At 39.4% G+C, this 25,901-nt stretch overlaps 1 protein-coding gene across 2 annotated transcripts; it reads right to left on the minus strand.

Annotated features, from left to right (window-relative positions):
• Window positions 1-2,004: 2,004 nt before the first annotated feature.
• On the minus strand, window positions 2,005-25,870 carry scp2a (sterol carrier protein 2a). Of its 2 annotated transcripts, XM_088928348.1 has the most exons (16): window positions 25,733-25,870; window positions 24,381-24,438; window positions 23,946-24,017; window positions 23,319-23,450; window positions 21,942-22,006; window positions 21,004-21,130; window positions 20,383-20,446; window positions 19,931-20,017; window positions 18,914-19,064; window positions 17,247-17,394; window positions 16,306-16,413; window positions 11,439-11,592; window positions 8,950-9,049; window positions 6,331-6,460; window positions 5,150-5,229; window positions 2,005-3,199 (listed from the first exon to the last, which is right to left on the minus strand). In XM_088928348.1, the coding sequence occupies exons 1-16, from the start codon at window positions 25,856-25,858 to the stop codon at window positions 3,104-3,106; spliced, it is 1,698 nt and encodes a 565-aa protein (XP_088784474.1). In that variant the 5' UTR covers window positions 25,859-25,870; the 3' UTR covers window positions 2,005-3,103. The 2 variants fall into 2 exon arrangements, with proteins under 2 accessions (XP_088784474.1, XP_088784475.1); XM_088928349.1 differs by lacking the exons at window positions 23,319-23,450; window positions 23,946-24,017 and having other exon boundaries at window positions 25,733-25,819.
• Between the last annotated feature and the right edge of the window lie 31 nt (window positions 25,871-25,901).

Here is a 25,901-nt window from a genome sequence, read left to right on the forward strand (position 1 = left end):
TTCAAGAAGAAAGATTGAGAGATTTGACTTTCTGTGGCAACAATAATGATTGCAAATCCTGCATACTACACTGTAACATATGTACAATGCACAATATATGTCCATACTTGTTCTGCTGAACATGTGCTACAGGACAATAAAAAGGCAATTAAAACTTTTCTATGAAACTTTCATTTAAATAGACCAACAAACATAAGTATTTCAGGTGTGCTCTGTCCAGTTGTACTAGTATCTAAAAAGACTCAACTTTTCATTCTAGGAACATATTACTCATTATTTAGAATTACAGGAATATTTTGTATATATATTTCCCAAATGCTTCAATTATCAGGAATATAAGAATGTGACATTTCCCCATTTTATTAATAATATTTTCGTGTAACAGCCAGTTTGTAATGTTAAGTACATACTGTACACTAGCTACATCCAAGAAATTCCACATATCATGAAAAATAATTAAATTAGAAAACAAAGACTGTAAACGAGGTAGCTGCAGAGGAATTACATGGTACACAACACCTAATGCTGTAAAAATATCTTTAGACCAGACTAAATGATCTATATTTTCGTTATGAGATTTTAGATCTCTTAGGCTTTTATTTCTATATTGTAGAATTTAATACTGTGACAGCAGTAAACAAGTCATGACAAAACAAAACCTGCGGCCAAGAACAAAGACAACAGAACAGCCCATTATTTTCTGAATAAAACATTCTTAACTGATTCCAAGAAGTATGAGAGACTAACCATAATCTTAACTCTCCAACCTCAACACTGACTTTAATAACGTAGAAGTATGTAGAACTACTTTGTTTCGGTAAGCTTGCCCAGAGTCATGTGACTTAGAGTAATGTGAAACGGTTCGATGGAAATAATTATTCTGAGTGATGACAAGTAGTCCCCAAACTTCAGTAGGAAACATTGTTTAATTTAATTGGTTCTACATGCAAAATGAAAACCATTTTAAATAAAGGTCAAGTAAGATGTGCTGCATATATACACAAACCTGAAATCCTAATAGAATTTGAAACTTCTGCTTTTCTTGTAGACTTTAAGGAAAAACTGCAACTACTAGTATCTGTATGAGCATATATGTGGAACAGGGATAAGCTTTTTTGTTTGTTCTTATTTCTTTGGAATATTTGACTCTCAGGCATGGAAATGACTTTAAAGCATTTCGAGTAAATTTTTGTTTTTAACCACGACTCTAAACTTATAGCACAATGAAAAATCTAGTAAAAGTCCACAGTAAAACACTGTCATTAAGATATATAGTGTGTAGATACACTGTTCCTAAGAGGATGTATCAGAAGTAGCAAAGATGCCACAGTCTAAAACCATTTATACAGTACAGTGTAAAGACGTTGTGACAGTAGCTGTGAAAGAATGGTTAGGAATCACTATACTGTAGTACCATCATTAGAGTTTCTAAACAGCTGGAATTTGGTTGTGTATTTCAACATCTTAAAGAAAACATTTTATTTTACCAAAAACGCTGAGTCTACCCAAGCTGTTAGGGTTATATTATATACATTTCCCCTTACACAATACCTTTCACCACAGGGTGGAACGCAATAAATTCTTATTTGAGATTATGAGTGGCGCAGTAGTCTGTGAAGCCTAACCACAATTGCCTTATAACTGCAGATTATAGCTCCGTATGGCTACAAGCCATTCATTTGTAAAGGAATCCCAACCTTTACAAGGTGAAGCATCACATGATGGACACATAAGATACAGCCCAACAGGTCTGATAAAATCTCCTGTTAGATGGTCTGCATTGGGTCTGTCCAAGAAAACGATGAATGCGGCCACTGTTGTAGTGCCTACAGCTGCTAGGGTATCAGCAACAATCCTAAGCAGGAAAAAGCCGCTCTCGAAAACAAAACTTCAAGTTGTCTTTGTGACTTTAGGTCCTTTTAAACATTTCAGATATAGAAAGCATTGCTTAAGAGACAAAGGAGGTGTTTGTTCCGTTTTTAGTGTTAATGCAATAATTCAACATTTTATTCTGGGACTTAAAACAGTACTTTAATATCTTTAGTCACAAGCTTAATTGGTTTGCATGAATTTCACATTGTCTTTCCACCAGGATTTTCAAAATCAGCTAAATGGATTAACAGAGACTTTCTCCAATTATTTGTCCATCAGGTTCCAGTAGGAGTTAACCGTACAAGTACAGAACAGAGTGACTGACTGACAGCTGTGAAGCTCACAATGTTTTCAGGAAAAACTTCATGAACATGATGCACTACAGATGTAACAAGACTGGTTAAGTGACCCCTTATATCACACACAGCTTTCTCATTTCTCTGTACAATACACAAAGACTTTGCATTCACTTTATCAAGTACAACCTCTGTGAAGAAGATAACACTACCAGTAAGTAAGCTGCCAGTGCTGATATTTTGGCAAGACCATGGCTGAAACATTTGTGGCTGCAGCTGAAGAGTCAATTAATTCCAAAACTCACAATTATTTAAACACAGGATTTTGTTCAAGTCCAAACATGATCAGGTCAATAGCATTAAGCTTAAGGGTCACTCTTTGATTTAAGCCTGTGTTACAGAGATCTAATACCTTATTATGAACATTATTAATGATGATATAAACAGTTCTAAAAATTATTTCATACCCACAGGGTTATAAGTATCACTTATGCTATAGTCAGGATTAGGTTTTTCTTACTAACATCGATTTTATCTACAGTAGAAGTTGGTTATCACAATCTTCATAATACTTTATAAACATATTTCATTTATAAAGTTCTTAAAAATTCCATTTGCATTTCCTAAAGTGTTAGCAGTTTCAGACCTGTACATAATCATACAGTATTGTAAAAAGATCTTTAAAATTAAGATGATTTTACTATTACAAAGTCCCAGTGCAATTCTATATTGCTAGTTTTTCACCGAGTTAGAACAGGGGGAAAAGACATTGGGAAGATGCTCATCTGGCAATTGTCCCCTCATCCATCAGCCTACCCCTCTCCTCTTTCACACTACAGAACAGATATACAGTGTGGCAAAGACCCCTCTTTGCACAGAGACTATCCTGGGGAGACCAGGAGGGAAAGAAACAGGACTCTGAAGGAAGGATTCCATTACAGCTTTGCTTTTCCAGGCTGGAGCTGCAGATTCTGAAGTTTCATGGCCATACCCATGTTCCCCGTTATCTTCAGCTTTCCTTGGAAGAAGGCCTGTACAGAGAGCAAAAGAGGAAGACAATGATTGTTATACAGAGCCTGTCAGGCACCCCATGGTCTATGTAACCGATTCTGCTTTCCTTTAAGGAATCAAATCCAGTTGTATCCACCTGTAATGGGTCACTGCACTTAACACCTAAAATAGTCATTAGGATTAGTGGTGGATTCAGCAATTAGTGATAAAATTGACCACAATTCACAGCTCCACCTCACAGGCAGTAATGTGTGTTCTGTTTCTGGATAAAATCATCACCACAACATATGAAATTAAATATAAGCATCACAAAAATGTGAAAGAAAAGCATATGAACTCCAGACAGCAAGTAGGCATGATTAAAGGGTTAAGGTTACCCACTGGCCAGATTAAGCAGAGACCAGAAATTGGGACATCAACATCAATGACAACAGCTTGCCGAAAAGCCCTAGGTCTTCAACATCACAACAGCAGCTTTTGAAGGTTATCTTTGCATGAATGATTGAAAGGTGAAACAAGATTAGAGCAGACCTCATTTTCAAAACCTACAGTTTATCCGGTCTGGAGAGCCTCTCAGAAATAAAAAATATGCATGCAAACCTAGTTTTGCAGATGTTATTTTTTTCAATAAAAATTATAGTAACCTTTTTTGTTTCCATACAGCCATGGCTGTGCATAAGGACTGACTTTCTGAAAAGCCAGCAAAAAAGCAGCATTTGTTTTAAGAGGTAATGCAGCATGTCTGTAATCTAAAAAAAAAACACTGCAAGACCCAGAGAGGAGGAGATGTGAAAATAATGACTAAGTTTCTAATCAGACCATTGGCAAGAGCAAACAGGAAATGTCACGAATCTGAGCAACACTGGGCATCTTTCAATACCAAGAGACCTTGGCCAGTGGGAAGTTAATTGTATCCATGAACCATGCTGTAAAACTACATCACTTCGTAGCAGGTTACTGCAAAGAGCTTCAGCTAGGGTGGACGGCACACTAGCCCCCAGAGACGAGGTTAACAAGATGCTGGCTATATAGCTTGCAGTCAGCTTTAATCTAAAAGGCAACAGGAGGTGGTACCCCGATATATCTTTTAATCAGAGTCTGAGAATAACCTCTGACAGTCTCTAGAACAGCCTATATTCCCTATAAAACACAACTAGAAAATCACTTTTTGAAAGAAAACAAAAAATAAAATAATAAAAAACTATTTTTTAATACTTTAGGTTAAAAAGAAAAACTTGTTTTTAAACGGTGCTGAGCTAAACAGCTTTACAGACTACACCCAAACAAGCTGCTGGTACGTTAAAAAAAAGAACAGAACAGGATATTCTGGAATTCTGTCAGAGTGCCAGTAGCACATTCTGCAGGTCCAGAGGGACCTCCCTGACTGAGAAGTGTGTTTCCTGCCTGCCCCTGTGTCAAAGACAGGTGTGTACCCTTGACAAGGTGCAAGGGGGGTTCTGGCAGCAGCACAAAGGGTGCTAAGCCAAGAGCTGTGAACACTGGGCAACGAAGGACAGGTCTGCTGCAAGTTCTTCTGTGCTGGTTTCAACACCGCTAGTTCACACAAACAGCTCCCAAACCACAACACCTTCTCATTGGTTCGTTATCAGAAGGCGCTATAAGTATAAGTAGAACTGAAGTATGAACATACTGTAAATCAGGGAGCACTAGTGCTTGGATTCCCAGTTAACTCTAGATCAGCACTACAAATGCAAAGGTGCATTCAATCCACTCCACTGCAGTATTGGCCCACTGCAATCAGCACCTTGACTGCTATACTGATCACACTCCTTAAAAATTCAATAGGGAGCTACTTGCTGCAAATCATTCAATGGCATGGATTAGAAGTGCCACCAGTTGAGCCCTGCTCTAGACCACCCAAAACAAGCACTTTTTAGCCAATTCTGCACTGTACCGCACCTGATCCACAAAAAACCCATGAATAACATTTGTGTGTATTCATAACTTACAGTCTGAGGATTCATCTTCCCAGTCATCAATGACAGCAAATCACTGTCAGACATTGTGATGGTACAGTCTGCTTTCTTAGCTGTGGAAAAAGAGAATAAAAAATGTACTTAACATTGAAGTCTGGCAAATGCCTGTTGCATCTGCTATGGTGTGTGCCAAACCACATGGTTGCAAAGACTAAGAGTGGCAGGCTTTCACCAGATCCCATGAGATCTTATCCCCATCTGAAAACAGACACAGCAGGCTTTGATTGATTCTTCTGATATAACTTCTCACACGCATTCCAGCTCCTACAGCTGAACCAAGGGGAAATCAGGCACAGCCAACATCTTGACAACACAGTTTTAATTAGGACCAAGGGAGACAGCCTCTAGCGATGTTTTATTAACCGGGAGCTTTCCTTAACAAAACAAAATAAATTTAAAATATAGCCATAAAACGTGGAAGGACTTGTAATATGTCTTCATTTCACATTAAAGAAAAATAAAGGTATTGAACTGTTTAAAACTATCATAAATTCTCCTATCTTTATCCTTTAAATGGGCCATTTAGTGGCACAAAAATAAAAATCTTTAAATGATCTAAAGTAATTTCAGCACCTTACAAACAGCTGGAACCAAGTGGTACTGTATATGCTGAAAGAGTTCAATGAGAAAAACAATTACATTAAATTTTCATTTTTAAGAGCAGCATACATATGAATGAAGAAGGCCTGAAACAAGTTATTGGCAAAAGATGCAGGTATAAATTTAAAATAAACTGTTTAAACCACAACCTGTCTCTACAGGTTGGTAGTGTAACAACCAACGAGGAGCAAGATGGCTCACTTCACCTCGAACAACAGCCAAACCTGTTTCTTTCACAATAAAAAAGGTCATTTTTAATAATAATTATTGCTTACACTTATATAGCACTTTTCTGGACACTCCACTCAAAGCACTTTACAGGTAACGGGGACTCTCCTCCACCACCACCAATGTGTAGCCCCACATGGATGATGCGACGGCAGCCATAGTGGGCCAGAACGCTCACCACACACCAGCTATCGGTGGATAGCTGGTGGTTTTTCTGCCATTGTTTCATTTAGGAGTAACTCCCCAGTGCTGTACTTTCCTTTCCTGACAGCAACGTGTGGTAAGGCAAGAAGAGGGGCCTGCGGACAGAAACATGAGCCCCAGACCTGCATCAGTGTCCACTGAGCCTTTGTCATTCTTCACATCCACGATCCAGGTGGCCTCCTTGCCTGCAGGCCCATCCTTCACCTTGAATGCAAACACTCCCCCGATCTTCTTTACAAACTGCTCTCCTTCCTGCAGCATGAGAAGACAGAACACATCGTGAAGGAACCACACCATTTCCCAGTTCTTATCTACAATAAAACCACCCCTCTATTGTGTTTCACACATACAAACACTGTGCATTTAAACCAGGATCAGAAACATTCCAACACAAGAGAGAGCCAAAGCACTAAATTTATAACAAAAAGAATTAATGTGAATTAATTTCTGTCCATTCGGGTTGACTTTACTGTAGCAGAAATCTTTTAACTTTGAAAAACAGATAGGAAAATGCTTCATTAAAACACAAAGTAAAAAATCAGGCGTTCATTAATTATCATTATTATTAGGCTAACACTTTTATCCTGAGTGAATCTGAGTGAAGTACCTTCCTCAAGGGTACAACAGCACAAACCCTCCAGTGTCCTAACTACTACTCCACACTTCTGCTCTAGTGCATAATGCTCAGATTTTCTCATACCCTTGAAATCCATATATTTACTATGACACTACTTAGTTTGATGTACAGTGATATTAACTAGCACTTCCTGTATAACTTCTTAATTTCTCATGAAAGAGTATGACTCCTCCTCCATACCTAAGCTCTCACAAGCTTTCCTGCAACTCCAAGTTTGCAAAACTTAAGGCTTCAGCTTTTGGCGATAATATTTTGGCAGGACTTTGAAAGCTATCTGCCGCCTCATTTTCACCAAAAACATTGGCACCAGAGGATGTAAAACAACTTCAAAACAAAAAAGGTCCATTTATATCCTTTAAAGTCTAAATTAGGTAAGCCATACTGAGGAGTGCCATAATACCTCTAAACAGGCCTTTTTGTCCACTGTTATAATCTCAATATGCTTAGCTTTAATAAGCTGTTAGGATTGTTTTCCTTTGACTGAGGAGACCCAATATAGAACAATGAGAGAGAACAATGCAGCTAGAAAAGAAAGATTAACAAAAATAATAAGGGAAAATGACAAGAAAGCCCCAGATGCTCAAGGGGTTTTTTAATAATACACTATAAAACAGATACACATTGCTGGAACAAGATCAATCAGTTCAGACTTCCACGTCAAAACAAATTGTATAATGTAGTTTCAGAACCGACAGTATTACACACTCAACAGAAAATAACATCAAGCATTGTGAATCTGGTGAATGTAATTGTTAACCAGGAATATATACAAAGAGTAGAAGACCAGACATTTTGAATGCCCTTCATAGGATTAAAATAAGACTCCCCACAGATACTGCGCATTTAAATCAGTTCTGCAGAATTTGTAGCAATTTGTCATAAGTTTCAACGTAGTTTCAACGTAGTTGAAACTACAATGTAAAAAGCACAAAAAACAATAAATAAAATTAATACTTCAGAAGGTTTGTGATGCTAACACAACAATTCCCATATGACGTGCACTTTATTTCTTTGAAACGTTACAAGTGTAGGTGCCTTGTGCAACTAAGTTCTCATCTGTGAGAGCCTGACAGATACTGCTTTTCCTACATTACTGGAGGTCAGTGGTGCTCTGCTGAGAAATTAACCTCTCCTTCCTGGTTTAATGTTCTGGTTCTACAGAGACTGGCAAATCAGGTTGACAGGCATGGTATAAAAAGCTTTTTTTTTCCCATTTCATTCCCCAGTTTCTGTTGCAACATCTTCAGCAGATATATTTATACAAAATCACATGAAGAGTAGGGAAGACTGTTTTACCGAGTATGTAGTATTGTTAAAAAGTTTAAAAACACCACCTTATGGTGCACAAAATTGTCTTTATGTGTTCAAAAATTGACTCCAAGACAGATAATGAATTAACAAATGAAATACTTTGTAAAACAATTTACATTTTACTTTGTCTACATGCCCAGTGGAAGTTTCGAAGGGACATATTAAAAATTGACTTTTGCTCTGAATATAATTTTTATCAAATACATTTATTACGTTTAAAAAAGAATCAATAAAAAAAATTATACACTATTTAGAATTAAAGTAATTATAAATAATTGGTAATCAGACACCGTAGAAATTACACTATAATCATGGATGGAATATTATCAAGAGTTACGGCTCTAAAGTCATATTTCCATTGGAAAACAATGAAAGTGTGGAAAGCACATCACCAGCACAGACTGTACATCCTGCAGTGGCAGGAGAGGGCAATGGTTGAATATGCCTCATGAGGCACTTGAGAACCTTACAGGACCAGCCTCTCCCAATACTGATAGGGTATGAATATATTTAAAAATAAGTATCTGACAGACATTTATATTTATATACATACAGTATTGCAAGCCATAGGTTTTTGAGTACTAAAAAATATTGAATGCATTCCTGGATTTTCATGCTAAATTAAATTTTAGTTACAGTTCTTTGAGCAAATGAATAGATTTACAGGGTAACATATTAAGAGAGGAACCAGTCCTTAACTGTGGAGCCTTCCAATGCTGAATGTAATATGGACTGCCCAGAATCTCTGTTTGCCTTCCATTTCTTCTAAAAAAGGGGAGTTTTGAGTTTTTACCTCTTCCAGTTTCTTCTCAATCTCCTTGAAAACAGCATAAGCCTTGAACCCCTCCAGCCCACCTGCCGCACTGGTGTGCACTGCCTGGATCCTCTGCGCTCTGGAATACCATGTGCAAATTAGACTTATGGTCTATAATTATTAGAACTGTACTTACAAAAGGCTGTAATCAAGTGCAGATCATTCAGCCCATCTATCTCACCAAGGATCCTTACATATATTTTGTAAGCCTGACAATCAACCTTGCATAAAAGTTCAAAATAACTTAGCAACAAAGGAAATATTGATAAGGTGACCATCCTTAACAAAGCTTTACTGCAATGCATTGCAAGAGTTATGATGCGAGAAGGCCTTAAGAGCAAATATCAGAAGACCTCTTTGAAGACACCTCTAGAGGTGGACCAGCTTGTTTATAGATGGACAACCGTCTGCTCGGGTCAATTTTAGAAAACGTTTTTTTCTCCTGTGACTGGTTATGTTTTGTGTGAAACAGACCAAGCATTGGTTTCTGTAGAGAAAACACGTCAAGGTTAGGAGCTGAGCTATTAAGGGCTAATACAGCTTTTTATTTCCAACATCAAAAACATGCAAGTGACGGACGTAATTTTCGTCCCTTCATATAAAATTATGATCGATATCAAACACTGACACCGACCATAAAAACAGATTATCTGCAGTTAAAACTGTAAAAAAACACAATTAACAAATAATGTATTTCAATATGTATTTCACCAGCTTTTCATGTTCCTTTGTACTGCAATTTATAGAGGAAAGAAGATACTGGTACTTGAAGAATTTTACTGAATATGATTTTCAATACTGAATATGTGATAAATAGCTCAGAATACATCTTCTGTCTCTCGCAGTGCACAAGTTGTTTAAAAACTCTTGTAAGTGCAGAAAGATTTTATTTGTGCTGCCTGACTCTGAAGCTCGGTACTGAAGCTTACATGAAATAAAAGTGGAGTTTCAGAAACTAAGGGTTCCCTATGGGAAAAGCAACAGCAGCAGTTGCACAGTGAATTCCAGGCATGCCACGCAGCAACACTTACACTAATGGGAAGTGACAAGGCAAAGGATGGAGACAAAAGCGTACAAGACAAGAAAGACAAATACAGACAGAATAAACTTATGGATTAAGGATCTCATTAACCCCTTGCTGGACAGATGTCAGCTCAGATGTAGTGCAGGGATCCATTTTAAAATCAAATCAAGAGATGTTATGTTAGAATTGTATAATGGTACAATTTGTACCAATTGTGGTACAAAACAGGCTTTTGCTCTTATCTGGAATTATTAGCAGCAATCAGATGCATTCTGTGAAATAAAGTAATGCCCAACACTGACAGGTGAATTACAAAGCAGACATACACAAAATCCAGGACTGAGCAGACATGTAGTAAATGAAATTTAATTTTGATAAAAAGCAAAGTGATTCGCACAGGAAGTAGAAACATACAGCAGACACTGCAGAGATGATCCAGAGCTGAAAGACATTAGGCATAAAAGGGAACCATATTATATACAGTAGATTCTTCTATGTCCTCCAATTTGGGAAAGTAATAACAAACCCAAAATATTGCTTGGGTACATTGCAATTACAAGTCTGGAATTTAAATAATGTGAAGATATGCTCAGCCTTTATAATGCCTTTTGTAATATGATAGTGGTCCATTTTGATCGTAACATAAAATGTATATTACAAGCCTTAGAAAGAGCTGAAATAAGTGCAGACATTCTCTAAAGAGAATATTCTCTACAATCCACTACATTTCACAATAACATAAAGCTGAATGATAAGCACTGGTTCCTTCTCCTGCTTGTAAATGTTTGTAAATCTTGCACGCTTTTGTTTGACTTAATTTAATGGCAGCAACAACTCCAATACATTTGTTTCTGGACGCACAAATGCGATGGAAATTTAACCTTTAGTACACACTGTTTGCTTGTTAGTTTAGGTTTGAAGGTATGGTATTTGGCTTGCTGCACCCAACTTGGAAGAGCAGCCTTTTTTCAAAGAAAATATAAACACAAACCAAATTCTGCTGAGTCTTTCTATGCATTGATGTGGACTGCAAATTACTTTGTAATTTTTGTAATTACTTTTGTACAAACAAGACACCTGAAACGGAAACGGGAAATGGTTTTCATTTGCATATTTTTGTTACAGGCGAGTCCAGTTGACATGCTGGTTTCATATAAGAATATCATACATGAAAATTATACTGATAATAAACAGTATGCAACAGTCTTTATTAAAAGTAATGAAAACACTGCACTTGTCTAACTACACGAAGAAACAGTATTTTAAAATTCACGGTAATCTTATGTAACTTTAGACTTCAAAACAATGAACTCATTATGTCATCCCTTCTTGAACACTGCTTCTCTAAGCCGGTGACAGTGAGATTACTTAGACTGCATAAGGAGATTAATCGCATAATGATTTTATTTTGTTAATTAGTCAAACTAATACTTTAGTACCTCACCTTGTAACCTGAGGAAAACCCATTCTATACAGAGTTACTACCACAGCTCCACCGACACCGAAGTTGTGCTGCAACGCAACCTTTGCACCCGGAACTTGCCTCTTCCCAGCTTCCCCTCTGAGCTGCCAACAGAGCTCAGCGCACTGTGCCAGACCTGAAAATCGAGCACAGAGAAAACAGCGTGAACAGTTAGCGACGCTATGTTGTCTTAGGCACAATTTATAATGAGACCGTACTGTATGAGTGAAATCACAAACATTAAACTCGCCTTTCAATCCAGCCAGCCGCGCAGCTTTGTATATGTATACACACTTAGCCCACCCTCCCTTTTTGTTGAAAAATAATGCATAAAGAGAATTTTATTTTTAAAGCATTTAAAAAAAAACGACATTCTATATGTATAAATAAGCCGTATAACATGAGCCAGAACACACGTTCAAACTACATGGAAGTGCATTTAAAACGCGACAATTCTATACACAAAGAGTTGTAGGGGTGTGGGACATGCTACACATAACAGTCATTTCTACAAGAAAAATTATAAGGTAAAAGCCTTCCAAGTGAGGACAGTGACAATGCTGACAACTACATACCTGATAATGGAGTGGCTCCTTTATTAGAGCATTAGCATATAAATGAAAAGGAACAAGGTTCAATCGCAACTAGCCAAAAATCAACTTACCTAACCATGCCAATGCTCTTACCGACAAGACCTTTATCCTGCAATATGAGTTACAGCTGGACATTTCTTTTCTTAAAATATATTATAATACAATTTTATTTCTGAGTTATTTTGGGAAACAAAAATATTTTTTTAATTATTTTATATGAACTTATAGGTATATGTCCACTGAGTCTTGAGATAAGGTGAACAACACATTTTTAAAATAAGTGAAATTGATGGAAAAAAAATAATGAAAAAGAATGAAAATATTTAAATGCTATTTTTTAGTATTTAAGTGTCATAAACAAATACAAGAGTGTCATCATCATTTATCGTCCACTCATCCATTTTCTAACTGCTTCATGCTATACAGAGTTGCGGGGGAGCCAGAACCTACTGGACACAAGGCAGGATCCAGCCTGGATGGGACGCCAGAGTCCCACACCAGGAACATTGTTCGCAAAAGCCCATTAGCCTACCAGGATGTCTTTGGTCAGTGGAAGGACACTGAAGAACCCAGAGGAAACCCACATGGACATGGGGAGAACATGCAAACTCCACATAGACAGCACCCCAGGAACTGAACCCAGGGCTCAAGCAATGCTAACTACTGCACCATCATGCTACCCAACTTAAAAATTCCTAACATCCATTTATGTAATAATACTCAATAAAAGTTATCTACTCCCAGGCTTTGTGCTCTACTGTCTGAGAGGCAATACAAATATAAATTGGAATAATAGCTCTGGTGATGAAAAGGTATGACGGATTTTCTGAAATGAAAGACCTCTGCATCAATTTTATGCAATGTTTCACTTACCTCACTTGGTTAAAGTGAATTATGAGATAATTGTGGTCTCTGCCCTCATGCAACATTTTTCTGAGTCTCTGTGATGAATTGAATTCACACTACAACCCCCTGGACTGTTCAACCATGTAATAAAACTGTTCTGTTCTTTTTGTCACAGGAACAGCCTGAGTGGATGAGTTTTTTGTTTTTTTAAACTGAATGGCAGCATGATAGTCACTGTGGTGTTGCTAAAAAAAAGTAAAGAGTAAGATCAGAGTTACTGTAGTTTGAACATATGCTTTGAATTACTGCATACTGTTATATTTAACAATAGCCTTTTAAAATGTAACAGTCTATATATGCACAGTCAATAGCACTCTCTCTCACCTCCTGGAAGTTTTCCAGACCAGAAGAGCAGAACACAGATAACGAATTCTATCCAGATAGACAGCCCCGCAGGGAGACATTTGCAGGAGCATTGGCTTCAGATTATTAAACAAAACACACGTATATCAGTAATCACTAGTGAACACTTAATAATACTGATTAACCATATGGCTGAAACCAACAAAGTCAGAGATCTCTGCTTCTTGAACTTCTCTATATTTCTGTGAGTGGATGTCAAGGTCCAGTTCAGCAGAACTAGATGTCGATTAAAATATTAGCCAACATCCAGTTTCACTAAGCAGCTGCAGAATGTGCACAACCTTTACATTCCCTGCCGTACTCTCATGCCCATTGAAACAACTTCCTAAAAAACAATATATAATCTTCAATTATGACTAAAGCAAAATATAAAAAATAAATACAGAAAACTAAATCTAACTCCTGTGACTCATATTGTCATCCATTTTTCATGCAAAATGTCTATTAACCAGTATTTCACCTGACTGATCTTCTTCCTTGTTTAATTGTTTTTGCACTTGTTCCTTCATTTAAAAAATATCCCCACTTTAAGCACTTTGTATCCAACTTCAGAATGTAGTTTAAACTTTAAACACTCTCTCATTAACTTGCTTTTAATTGTCTGTTCCCTAAATATGCATTATTAGCTTTTAATAGGTGATCAACACAGCAGGAACAGACATGGGAAAAAACTATCAGTCTTTCCCATACAGAGTGTTTTTTCTTCTCCAGAAATGGAAGAAGAAAATGTCGGCTACACTTCAGGCAATACACCTGAATGAGAGCAGTGGTACAGCCCACTACAAATCTCAATGAACTTTCTAGGACAGAAAAAAATTAGAAATGCATTAAAACGCCAACTGAAATAAATTAGCACGTGATCAAGAATTCAGCGACAACAAAAAACAGAAGAAACAGTGGTACCCCTGGACGAGGGGTTGGAACTTCTGCTCTATGATCATAAAAAGTGCGGCCACTTTCATTCTAGCGAGACCTACTATTGCCACTTGCATTACATTTCCTCGTCACACAAGCAATAAAAGATAAGTGATGACTCTCGTCCGGAAGCAGCTGCAATGTGAATGTGTTTTTCTGAGACAGTAATAAATGTCTAGGACAGGAAATCAGTAGAGACCGATCTCAGCCTCATAGTGCCTGATGATTGTAATGTTTGTAGAGCGTTAGACAGCATATATAAAACTTAGACACTTTTAACAAGCACAGGTGTAATAATAAATTTAACAAGTGTATTGGGAGCTAAAGATCAAACACAGCATTATCTGTTTACGTGGCCCATCTTCACAGAGCTCTCAGCAGGGTAAATTTGCGGAAACTTGACAACATCCTGTCTCCAAATGACACAAAGTGAGCAACAACGCAAACGGACAGCGAAGGAAGACATTGCTAGAGATGCTCAAGTGAGAAGAAAACACTGAAATAACAAAACAGATGGGGGGAGGAAAGGACAGTCCCAAAGAGTGTGTGTTGTTTTATGAAGGCAGGCTTTTGGCAGATGAATCGGTTTTAATGCCAGGAACTGGACTCAGAACAACATTAGAAAATCTCAGAAAACATTAGAGAATCTCATCAGTCTAATGGAGCCGGCGAACTATCACCTTCTTATCTCCCCAACCCCCCCCATAACACACACCATCCTGCACGGTTTTTTTTCCCCACAGCTCAGAGGCTGCTGCTGGCCGAGGCGCAGGGGATGGGTTTGGGGGGGGAAGGGGGGGAGAGAACAAGTGTCACACAGGATTACTGCGTCTCACCCTGCAGAATTAAAACCGTCTGGCCCAGGGAAAGGCTGCCAGGGCCACAGCACAGGGCAGCCAGGAGGCTAAAAGTGAGGATGGAGAGCTGGCTCTATAGCGCACACCAGTTAACTGTGTCACGACATGGATTCCACTCCCCACAGCCCCCAGTTTAGTGTCAGGTTGTGTCCCCTTGTCTCTTGTGTTTTACTGAAGCCATTTTATTGGGCTGGCACTTTTATCCAAAGCAACTTACACTTGTACCCATCTATACAGCTGGGTTGTTACTGGAACAGTCCAAGTGAGGTCTTTTGCTCAAGGGCAGGACAGCAGTGTCTCTCCTGGAATTTGAACCCTAACCACTGCTCCACACTGCTTCCCTTACAAGCATGGTGTTCTGTCTGTTCTTCTGAGTAACCTCTCATATTGTCATAAATATTTCTTCTGCCAAAGCGTTTTTTTAAAATAATTTAAGAAACAAAAAAAAAAAGTTCAGTGCCTGCATGCTGTTTAACCTGGTTCATTAGAGATTATCTTGGGAAATGACAATGACCTCTCATATATGGTAATCAATATGCACTTTTATAGATTTTCTATAAGCATCATCTCAGAAAAGCATATTCAGATGTTAGTCCGCCTAGGCAGTTGAAATTGAAAGAGAATAATTTTATGCAGGGTATTGATTCCATATTTTTCGTTGACTTCAACAGACTCTGGAGAAAAAAAAAACTTTTATTCTTGAAAATTGAATGACCCTTATTAAAATAGCAGAAGGTCTGGGCCCTGCACTGACATAATTCGACGATTTCAAACCAGTTGAGAAAAGGCAGTAAGCGAACAGCTTGCTACGGAAACTCTTTCCACCGGCTCCATCCTGCAATTTGCTAGAGCAATACTGCCCTCTGCTGGTCATGTTGCAGACGCAGCTGTTACTTTGTGCAGAGAATACAAGATCTTAGAAGTTATAAAAGCGGTCGGTATAAATCTCAGGTATCATAAAGGCTTGATATTTCTACTGCTTCATCAGAACTATGAATTGGCCTTTAAACAACTTCAACAACTGATGCAAGTCTGGCAAAGAGTACTTGTCAATCCCAAACAAAAGGTTACATTTAGTTACTTCCAGTGGGCACACAGCTTTGATATTGTTCAGTCATTTTTTAAAATACACCAAGAAATGTGCTGTGATGTGGGGTCTGACAAGCCTAGGGCTTCACACAGCAGGCAAAAGGAGAAAAAGGCAGCATGGTTTACCTGTGGCCCCTAAAGGGTGTCCCTTTGAGATGAGGCCCCCACTGGGATTAACTACCCACTTTCCCCCATAGGTGTTGTCTCCTCTGTCAATCAGCTCTCCAGCCTTCCCTGTAAACACACACACAGCTTCACAATTACACAGTGCACTGAGTCAGAAATCTAGCATCCCCTGGATAATGGTGAACCAAGGCCAAATAATTCCAACCATAACTTGGAATCTGGGACTTTGTTCACATTTTGCTATGGACTCGACTCTTGCTCTGGCAGCTGTAAAGTAAGAATTTGTACTATACTCAACGGCCAGTTAGGTCAATGATACCTTTATGACAGCAATGACAGACCTCTGGCGGGCTGAAGGCTTTCTAATATAACAGCTACAGGGTGTTCCATACTATTTCAAATCTTTTTTCTGTTTAAATGAGAAAAACAACAGCACCCTGCTCCTTGGGTTTGACTTGCTTTTACAGGTAGGCCATAACAAATACTGAAAATAAACATTTACTGAAAATAAAGGCTCAACACAGACACTAGTGAACGTGGAACCAATGGAAACTGAAGAATTTGTGCTGGGTGTGTTCTCTTGCATCACAGATTCTGTCACCACAAAATGTCTGGTTTTTGATTTGCCACCTGTAAAGATCAAACTTCAGTGCAGGTTTTAGTGAAATGTAACAGCGATAGTATCTGGTGTTTGCTAAATGTCATGGTCATGTCATGGTCAGCTTTATCAATTCCCTATTTGTTTTCCCTTATGTGTACGCTTGCATAAAAGTTGCATAAATCAACATTTCAATTTCAACACCCTAGTAAGGAGCTGAGCATGCATATTTGAAAATTATGATGTTCTGGACCTATGAAGTGTTATGCAATGAGTCAAAGACTGTTTGGAGCCACCATCCTGGTGTGATCTCTGCCCACCCCTGCCCACTGGTCAGACTCACCTTCTGGACACAGCCCCAGGGCTTCGTAGGTGATCAGCTCGTTGGCAGAGAAGCAGTCGTGCAGCTCAATGACATCGACATCTTCGGGCCGCAAGCCAGCCGCCTGGAAGCATCGTCTCGCTGCCTCCTTGGTCATGTCATACCCCACCTGGGCACACAACGCAGCACTCGTTCACTCTGGCACGGCCAACCACCCTGCCAAGCCCGCGGGACCCTAACACTGACGAACGAGACACGACAGCGGGCTTTCCTCTTCAAAGAGCTGACCTCAAGCTTCATTAAGTAAGAAACTGCTTCATAAAGTGCCAGCAGCCATATCACCCTGCAACTCACTACTGGCAACCCACTGAAGCTCAGCAGTTGTGAGCCTGGTCAGTACCTGGATGGGAGACCTCCTGGGAAAAACTATGGTTGCTGCTGGAAGAGATAAGATCACATTATTGGCCATATACAATTTCTTGTATTAGGAATTTGTCTTTTCGCATACCCCAACACACAGGCACACGGACAGGGAGAGAAGCTTGGGGTCAGAGTGCAGGGTCAGCCATTTATATGGCGCCCCTGGAGCAGTTGGGGTTAAGGGCCTTGCTCAGGGGCCCAACAGAGTAGGATTCCTCTGCTGGCCGCGGGATACGTACAGGCAATCTTCCAGCCACAGGTGCAGATCCTTAGCCACAGAGCAAAACGTGTTAGCAGGGCCAGCAGGGGGTGCTCACCCTGTGGTCTGTGTGGGTCCTAATGCCCCAGTATAGTGACGGGGACACTATACTATAAAAAGGCGCCGTCCTTTGGATGAGACGTAAAACCGAGGTCATGACTCTCTGTGATCATTAAAAATCCCAGGGTGTTTCTCGAAAAGAGTAGGGGTGTTACCCCGGTGTCCTGGCCAAATTTCCCTTACCAATCATGGCCTCCTAATAATCCCCATCTATGAATTGGCTTCATCACTGTTTTCCTTCCCACTAATAGCTGATGTGTGGCGAGCGTTCTGGTGCACTATGGCTGCCATCGCATCATGCATCATGTGGGTGCTGCACATTGGTGGTGGAGTCCCCATTACCTGTAAAGCGCTTTGAGTGGAGTGTCCAGAAAAGTGCTAAATGTGTAAGCACTTATTATTATAATTATTATACAGGTCTGAAATGGTTAGAAGAAAGCTCAAGATGTTGGCAATGCTGAAGAGAAAGCTTAAAGTTTGCCCACCTACAAAAAACATCCACTTACAGCACAACAGGACACATCAGGACTCAGCTCTCCAGTCAGTACTGGGAGGCTATGAAAGCAAAGCTCTGAACACAGAGGTACAGAGAGCACTCCTGTCTCAGCCTCTGTGCAGTCTCTGGCGTTGACAACTCTGGGATATATTCCTTTACCACTACATTACATTTATAACACTTTTCTTTCATATTAAGAGCTTAGAACAGGTTACAAATGACAGGAGACCAGTCTTGCTCATTTGCTTGTGAGAAGCTAAGTGATCCAAGGATCTTTTCCAAAAACTTCAGGCAAGAAGGCCACAAAAAAATTTAGAAAATGCCATATAAATCTTTCAAGACTCTAATTTGTACTGTCTGGGGAGTTTTAAGTGCAGCAGATTTATAATGATGGAAAAATGTTTTACGATTGTGGCCCTCTTGCTTGGCTGCAATCTGTCTCCAGCCTCTCACCATTTTAATGCAGCTGTTGTCCTGAAAGGTGCTGGCAAAGTCAGTCACCAGCTCCTGAGACAGGATCTCCACCGCCTTTTGCTCCAGGCCATGTCTCCTCACAAAGTCTTCACTGGCCAGCACTGCAGCTCCCGCGCCGTCAGAGGTGGGGCTGAAGATAAAAGAGACGTCTCATGTCACTTTCCAGTCACTCAGTCCCAGAATATCCACAGCCTCAGTCCGCTCCAGCACAACACATTTTAAAGGAGCTGCCAAGAGAAATGCACTTACATACACTGCAGACTTACAGTTTAGCCTTTGTGTAGCCACATACTACAAGCTATCGATATAAACACATGAAGGGTGTAAGTGGAGATTTGAAACAATGCTGATAATCGACATGTGAAGAACAGCAGGTCTTCAAGTTGCCTTTAAACCATCAGTCAGTTAAATTATGAGGTACGGACTTGGCCATTAATGGCTTAACTTGACCAGCATGAGAAGGGAGCTAGGTCCCTTTTTTTAGGTCATAAAGGCCCACGAGGGAATGAGGGGCAAGGGCCACCATTTTTCTCAACCATCAGACACTGGTTCACTTGTCCTCAAAAGCCACAGGTGCTTCTTGATTGCATCCCATGTGTGATCGAAGCTTTTTAACCAGAGCTACTTCATCTTTTAGGTTTGTTTTTTTTTTCCAATTTTACAATATAGGAGTTTAAAAAGAGGCAAAATTCTAGATCTCCTCCACTGGACTCAGCTATCACTCATTTACTATGCTATCCGAATGCAAACTGTAAGTAAAAAGTGTATGCACTGCAACCTGAACCCAACAAACATCTAGATCTTACAATAACAGCAAATATTTTCAATCTATCACGTAACACAGAAAGGAAAGAAACGTTTGATTTATAAGAACTGGTCGTGCTGAATAGCTGTTCTGTATTTGACAATCTGGGTTCTTTTTTTCCATGTCTCTTTTAATGGTATCTCTCTGTGCTCTCTGTCCACAAGCCCCTCTCCCAGGACTCATTTTCTTACCAGCATTGCAGCAGAGTAAGGAATCCAAAGACTTTCCGAGACTTCAGCACTTGATCCAGAGTGTATTCTTCTTGGAACTGAGAGTACCTAACGCACACAGATGTACAAAAAGGTCTAAGACTGGATTGACTGTTAGTATGTTTTCTTGCACAGACACAGTAAATGGGTAGCTCTTGCACAAGGTTACACTGCCAGAGGTATAATGAGAATCATTGCTAAGCAGACATACTGTACAACCAGCTTCACAGCATATAGAAAAAAGATGCAAACTTAGATTGCAGTAATCATGATAGACAAAGTGTAATCTAAGTGTAATCAGTACAGGACCATATATCACATGGATTATGCTGTGCGTATACAGTAAATAACAGCACAACATTTGCTAGTTTACAGCAATGATAAAATCTGCTTGGATACTAATGGAACGTCAAATGCAAAGGCCTTCTTCTTACGGGTTGTTGATGGAATGTTTGTGGTTCTTCCAAGCGATTTTGGCAAAATGCTCGGGCTTGGTGCCTGTAATTCAACATGAGAGAATTAACAATCATATTTTAATTGTCCTGATTATCATATTTGACCGTCCAGTTACGTATAGCTTTACAGTGGTCAGAACAAATATGCAATCTTAAATACAGTAGCAGTAATCGTGGTGGAAATAATGACAAGCTGCAGCTTTTTTAGGTTAAAACAATCATATTTGTTCACAGTTCAATCCTTTATCCTCCAGGACTATGTTAGGCTCCAATCAGGTTAGCTTTCTATTCTAGTGTGCCCGCATAATAACGAAGGTAACATATTTCAAACATTCATACTACAAAACATCACTAACAATTTTTATCATGAGACAAAAAATCCTCAATCACACAATAAGTTGCACAAAACTTAATTATTAGAAACTTGGCATTATATTTAAAAGGTGTGGGGTGAATCTAAATTACATAACATGAAGGCAAGAAACATTTTTTTTTCATTACTGCTGAACCAATCATGAAATTGTCACCCTAGTAGTATTATGCTTCCTTCATTTTAAACCGCCAAATCTCCATCAAACCTGCAGACCCCAGCTGTCCTACCGTATTTCTCCATGTGCTCCTGACCAGCATTGCCAAACATCTGGGGGGCGGCGGGGGCAGCTGCCAGGCCGTACCGATTGATCATCACCTCCATGTGCTTGTCAATAGGGTTGGTCCGGTCCGTGTACTGCAAGACGTTCAGAATTAACACCTTCAGAGTCCATTTCCAGCAGGGCTCCAATACTTTAACTTACAACGAATCTTCAAAGCACAAAAATTGGAATCATTCATAAATTCCAAAGGATTTCTCTTCTCCAGGTAGTAGACTGGTTAAGGTGTTTTTTTTAGGATGATTTATTCTTTGTTTCCTTTTTGATTTGTCTACTTTATTCTGGGTCATCCCTATAATATGTCCCACATTAGCCTGCAATATCTTGAGGATTTAGCCTGCTCTGTTCCTCCTAGCTTAAATAAACTCTCTTAGCTCCTGTTCCAACGATACTAGAGCTCAGTCACCCCTGTCACTGACTGCTTAGTCTCCCTGTGAACATCCTGGTCGACAAACTCCAAAGCTTTTCTAGTGCTCTCTCCTAACTCAGTACACCTGGACTCAGTAATGGTGTTACCACATGCAGCAGGAGATTTTCCTCTTATTTGTGGAAATGCCAATATCATCTTGGTTAGTCCGACAAATCCCAGCATCTCTCAACCATTTTCCCCATTTACTGTGCCATTTTGTCAGAGATGACAATGATAATGACAATTAGAAAACTGTTATATATATCACAGAAACAAATACGATCACGATCTTGAAGAAAGAACCAAGACCAGATAAAATGTCTTGAAAAACAAAATAATGTCAAACTTTAGTATAACACATGGAGTACACCAATAAAAACTTTCTACCAGAAAAGAACAAAACCCCTTTCAAAAAATCCCTATAACAACACATTGTTTGATGGTAAAAATGAAAATCAATGAAGAAAAATGTGTAGTACCTTGGATGACAGTGAGCCTCTCTCCATCTTCTCAAATCCCAGAGCAAGGACACAGTCAGCCAAGCCTGTCCATTAACAGTTGATAGAAAAGAAAAGAGGACAAAACTCTCAGGGGGAAAAAATCTCAACAAAGTCTCCACTCCCGAGTACTGTAGATGAATGGGTCAGGATTTCAAAGCTATCAAGGTACAGGAGTAATAATTGAAGTAAGTCTATTCTGCTCAGTCTAAAAGAAAATACATAAGGAAAAAATAGGTCATAAAGTAATGGGACACAAACTGCAGAAAGTAGAAAATATGACGAAGAAGGGCTCTCTAAAGGCACTTGTTCACAACGCGGGTTGAGTTCTGTGCTCGCGGGTTCGAGTCTGGCTCTTGTCACTAGCTGACTATGACACAGCACATCTGGCTGAGCACCACCGAGGGTAGGCTTGAGGACTCGGTGGCTAGGTCTCTTTTGGGTCTGGGCAAAAGCAGGACTCCTGCAACTTCCCAACTTCCTGACAGAAGTATTGCTTCATTAGAAACTAAGTAATACCTGGGGGAGATTATTTTGACAAATTTAACAAGAAATTAGAATGATGTAAATTAAAGGTGGCCTGAAATGAAAACCAGACATTCCTGGAAAAATTGATTAATGACCTCTTTTTAAATTGATAATTTTGCTACTGCAATTAATCCGAAATGTCACTGTTTTAAGGTCTTTTGCTCCATTGTTAACTTACACATAACTTTTTGTGTACTGTTCTGGTTTGTTCTTTGTATATTCTGGACTGCGAGCAACTATTCTTAGTGCAATTCTCACTGACTGTACTGATTCTATTGTATGTTTTGTATTGTTGTATTATTGTATCATTTAGTTACACTGTGCTGTGTTGACTATGCTAAACTGCTGTTGCACTGCAATTTCCCTCACGGGATTAATTAAGTATCTATCTATATAAAGCACCTACAAATACTTAACAGAACTTGGTTAATTTACTGCAGCTGTTTCAAAGACAACTCAACCAACTTTCACCTTCCAGGTTTCAACTGGACATATTGTTACCCAGTAGAATCATCTACAATACTAAAACTTTTAAAAGACATCTGAGCCACTGCAAGCGAAAACAAGTTTTCAGAGGCTTATGTACAACTCAAGTTACATTTCTCAGGGTAGATAAGGGGATGGAGCTCATATTCAGTAATTTTCCAGCTGCTCTGACCTTGGTTCTTACTTGTTCCTGCCATCTGGCATCTTACAACACTCCTTTATTCTACTTTATTCTATGACACAAGTCATTCATTTGTACCATTTGTACTAAGGTCCAGTTTACCCCTCTGACTGCTCTACCTTCCTGAAACCCTTCAAGAGTGCTTGTGTGACACCCATGCTTACCTCCCTGCACCACCTGGCGTGCCAGGAACAGTGCGGTGGAGCCTGTGGAGCAGTTGTTGTTGACATTGACAATGGGGATGCCCGACAGCCCCAGACTGTGGTAGATGGCACGCTGTCCACAGGTGGAGTCCCCTTTCAAAACAACACGTGGCACTGATTGGTAATTGGGCATGCACAAGACTGAAGCACTGGACAAGGACTCCAAGACTCCAGTTCCATTTAGAGTCAAAGTGAAGCCTCCTTCCATCCAGTATCAGAAAACCTCTTACTCCATGTAAGAGTCACAGTAACCAGACGCCTGTCCCAGAAGCAGAGGCCATAAGGCAGGACTATACCCTGCATGGAACACCGGTCACCTATCAATGCACATCTGCTCAAAAAAGGTCATATTTATGAAATAACCACCACAAGGCAGAGGCTTGTATAGAAATAAATGCCTACAGATCAGAACATGTGAAAATATTACACAGTGGAAGCCTGTTACTTCATTCCTTACACATTTCAGTCCACTGCCCAATAAAAAAAGACCTGCTCCTTCTCTCCATAAAACACAGATGAGGTAAAGAAGGCTTTCTCTCTTCTTTAAAGCTATGGTGATGGAGTAGTACAGAACACAGAATCACTCACCATACACATAGCCAACACAAGCCTGCTCCACAGCAGAATAAGAGATCCCAGCATCGGCAAGGGCTTTCTGACCTGCAACAAACAGTTTTCCCATTCAACTTCTCCTGTGGCAAAACTCATATGATCTGCTGTACGCACATAGTGCATCTTTAAATATACTGAATACCCTGTTCAAGACAGATAAAATCTGATCACTGACCCACAACTAGGCTATGTCAAACTAATACTGTGCAGGACACAATGCTGTCCACTGTATTTAACCTTTAATAGAAAGCTGCGTGTGTGACCATTCGTTGGATCCCTGGAGCAAAAAGGACATCTGTGCATTATTAGTCTCTCTGTTGTATAGTCATCCTATTTGCATGAAAACTTACATGCCCACATACTTATCTCCAAGTGAACTCCCTGTCCACTTCCTATCAAAAAAAAACTTACCAGCTTCTTTTGCCATGTCAGGGTAATCAAAATCCTCTCTTGCCCCCGGCTTCTCAAACTGAAAAGAGAGATTGTCACAACAAGGACCTCTGTCTTGTCACTTGTCAAGATGCACTGCATGATTTCCACACAGAGTTGGGGGTAAATCTCATTTTCCAAATCAGATTCCTCTTTGGAAATCAATTTCCACCTACAATTCAATTTCAGGAATTCCAGTTGCATCTGTAAGGAAGCCACATGCAGTGTTCACAACTTCTCCATGTGCTTGACAGGACAGAGGCTCTCAGTGAAGCCTGTGCTATAAGGTGAACTGGATTTGTAAAAAAATGATTATACATCAAGTGTAAGTGAAACTGAACAGGGATTGGGAAGCCACCTTAAGAACTACTCTGAAATATAAATGAATTGATCTTGTCATCATTATTTTTATTCTTTAACCTGTATTGCTTATAATGGCCTTAGAACTATAGAGTCTGTTTCTTGTGCCCCACATGGACTCATATGCAGACTAGTGTGTTTACAAGTCCAAGAGCACAGTTAAAGTTAATTTTTAACAGAATGAGACAGCAGACTAGTACAAAAGGACAAGTCAAACAAGAATACTGTGCTACACAGCCGTGATTTATCACTGTGGTGTATCTTCAGAAAACAATGACTAACCCAGATCTCTGTGCAAAAGTGAACTAGAGTCATGCAACACCTAACCACTATCAGATGAACTTTGTGTACTTGAACTTTACATTAAGATTAAAATTTCAAAGGCTTCACCTATTTCAGGTAGAACACCTTGCAGACAGTAATATGCTCAATAAAGGTCAAAGTCTTCTACCATGCTTTAATTTTAATTTTGACACAATAATTTTTTAATAAAGAGGACAGATCTGTACTGTTGTAAAAATGCAGTTCTCCTTCACTTTATCCAAGCACAGATGAGCGGACATAAAAATATTTTATTTCGATTCACTGACAAGAATAAACTGAGGATGAGCAGCATGTAAACGGTACAGTAGTGCATTGCAGGGACAAAACTGAATTAAGAGGGAAGAGACTTAATACCGATAGAGTGTGGACCAACTAGTGAATTTAACAGAATATTGTATACGTTTTATGAGATGTACTTAACACTGACCGAGATATTAAAATATAACAGAGTAAGAAATGCTCATCGTCAAAAGTAAAACAGCTCTGCATTTAGCCATTAAAATGTCAAATCAGGAATGAACTTTGACACAGTAATTTCACAAGACTGTAAGGCAAGGGCTTTTACCCACTCTAGACACACGTACAAATCTATCCTACATAAAACTTATTTCTATTCGAACTTTAAATTGCGGTCCGGGTATTTACTATACCTTGGACATACCCACTCCCACAACAAACACTCTGCGTTTCTGAGGAGCCATCTTTCCACAGCCTACAAACACCAGCTTTCCACGGCAGACAGTACACAGCCAACGCCAGTTCGCGGAGTCTAGCATGCACCGCCCTCTAACACTAGGCGTCACAGACTCTTAAAGAGAC

Source organism: Atractosteus spatula, chromosome 11, assembly GCF_055471065.1.
Source record: "Atractosteus spatula isolate fAtrSpa1 chromosome 11, fAtrSpa1.hap1, whole genome shotgun sequence".
Lineage (NCBI taxonomy): Eukaryota > Metazoa > Chordata > Actinopteri > Semionotiformes > Lepisosteidae > Atractosteus > Atractosteus spatula.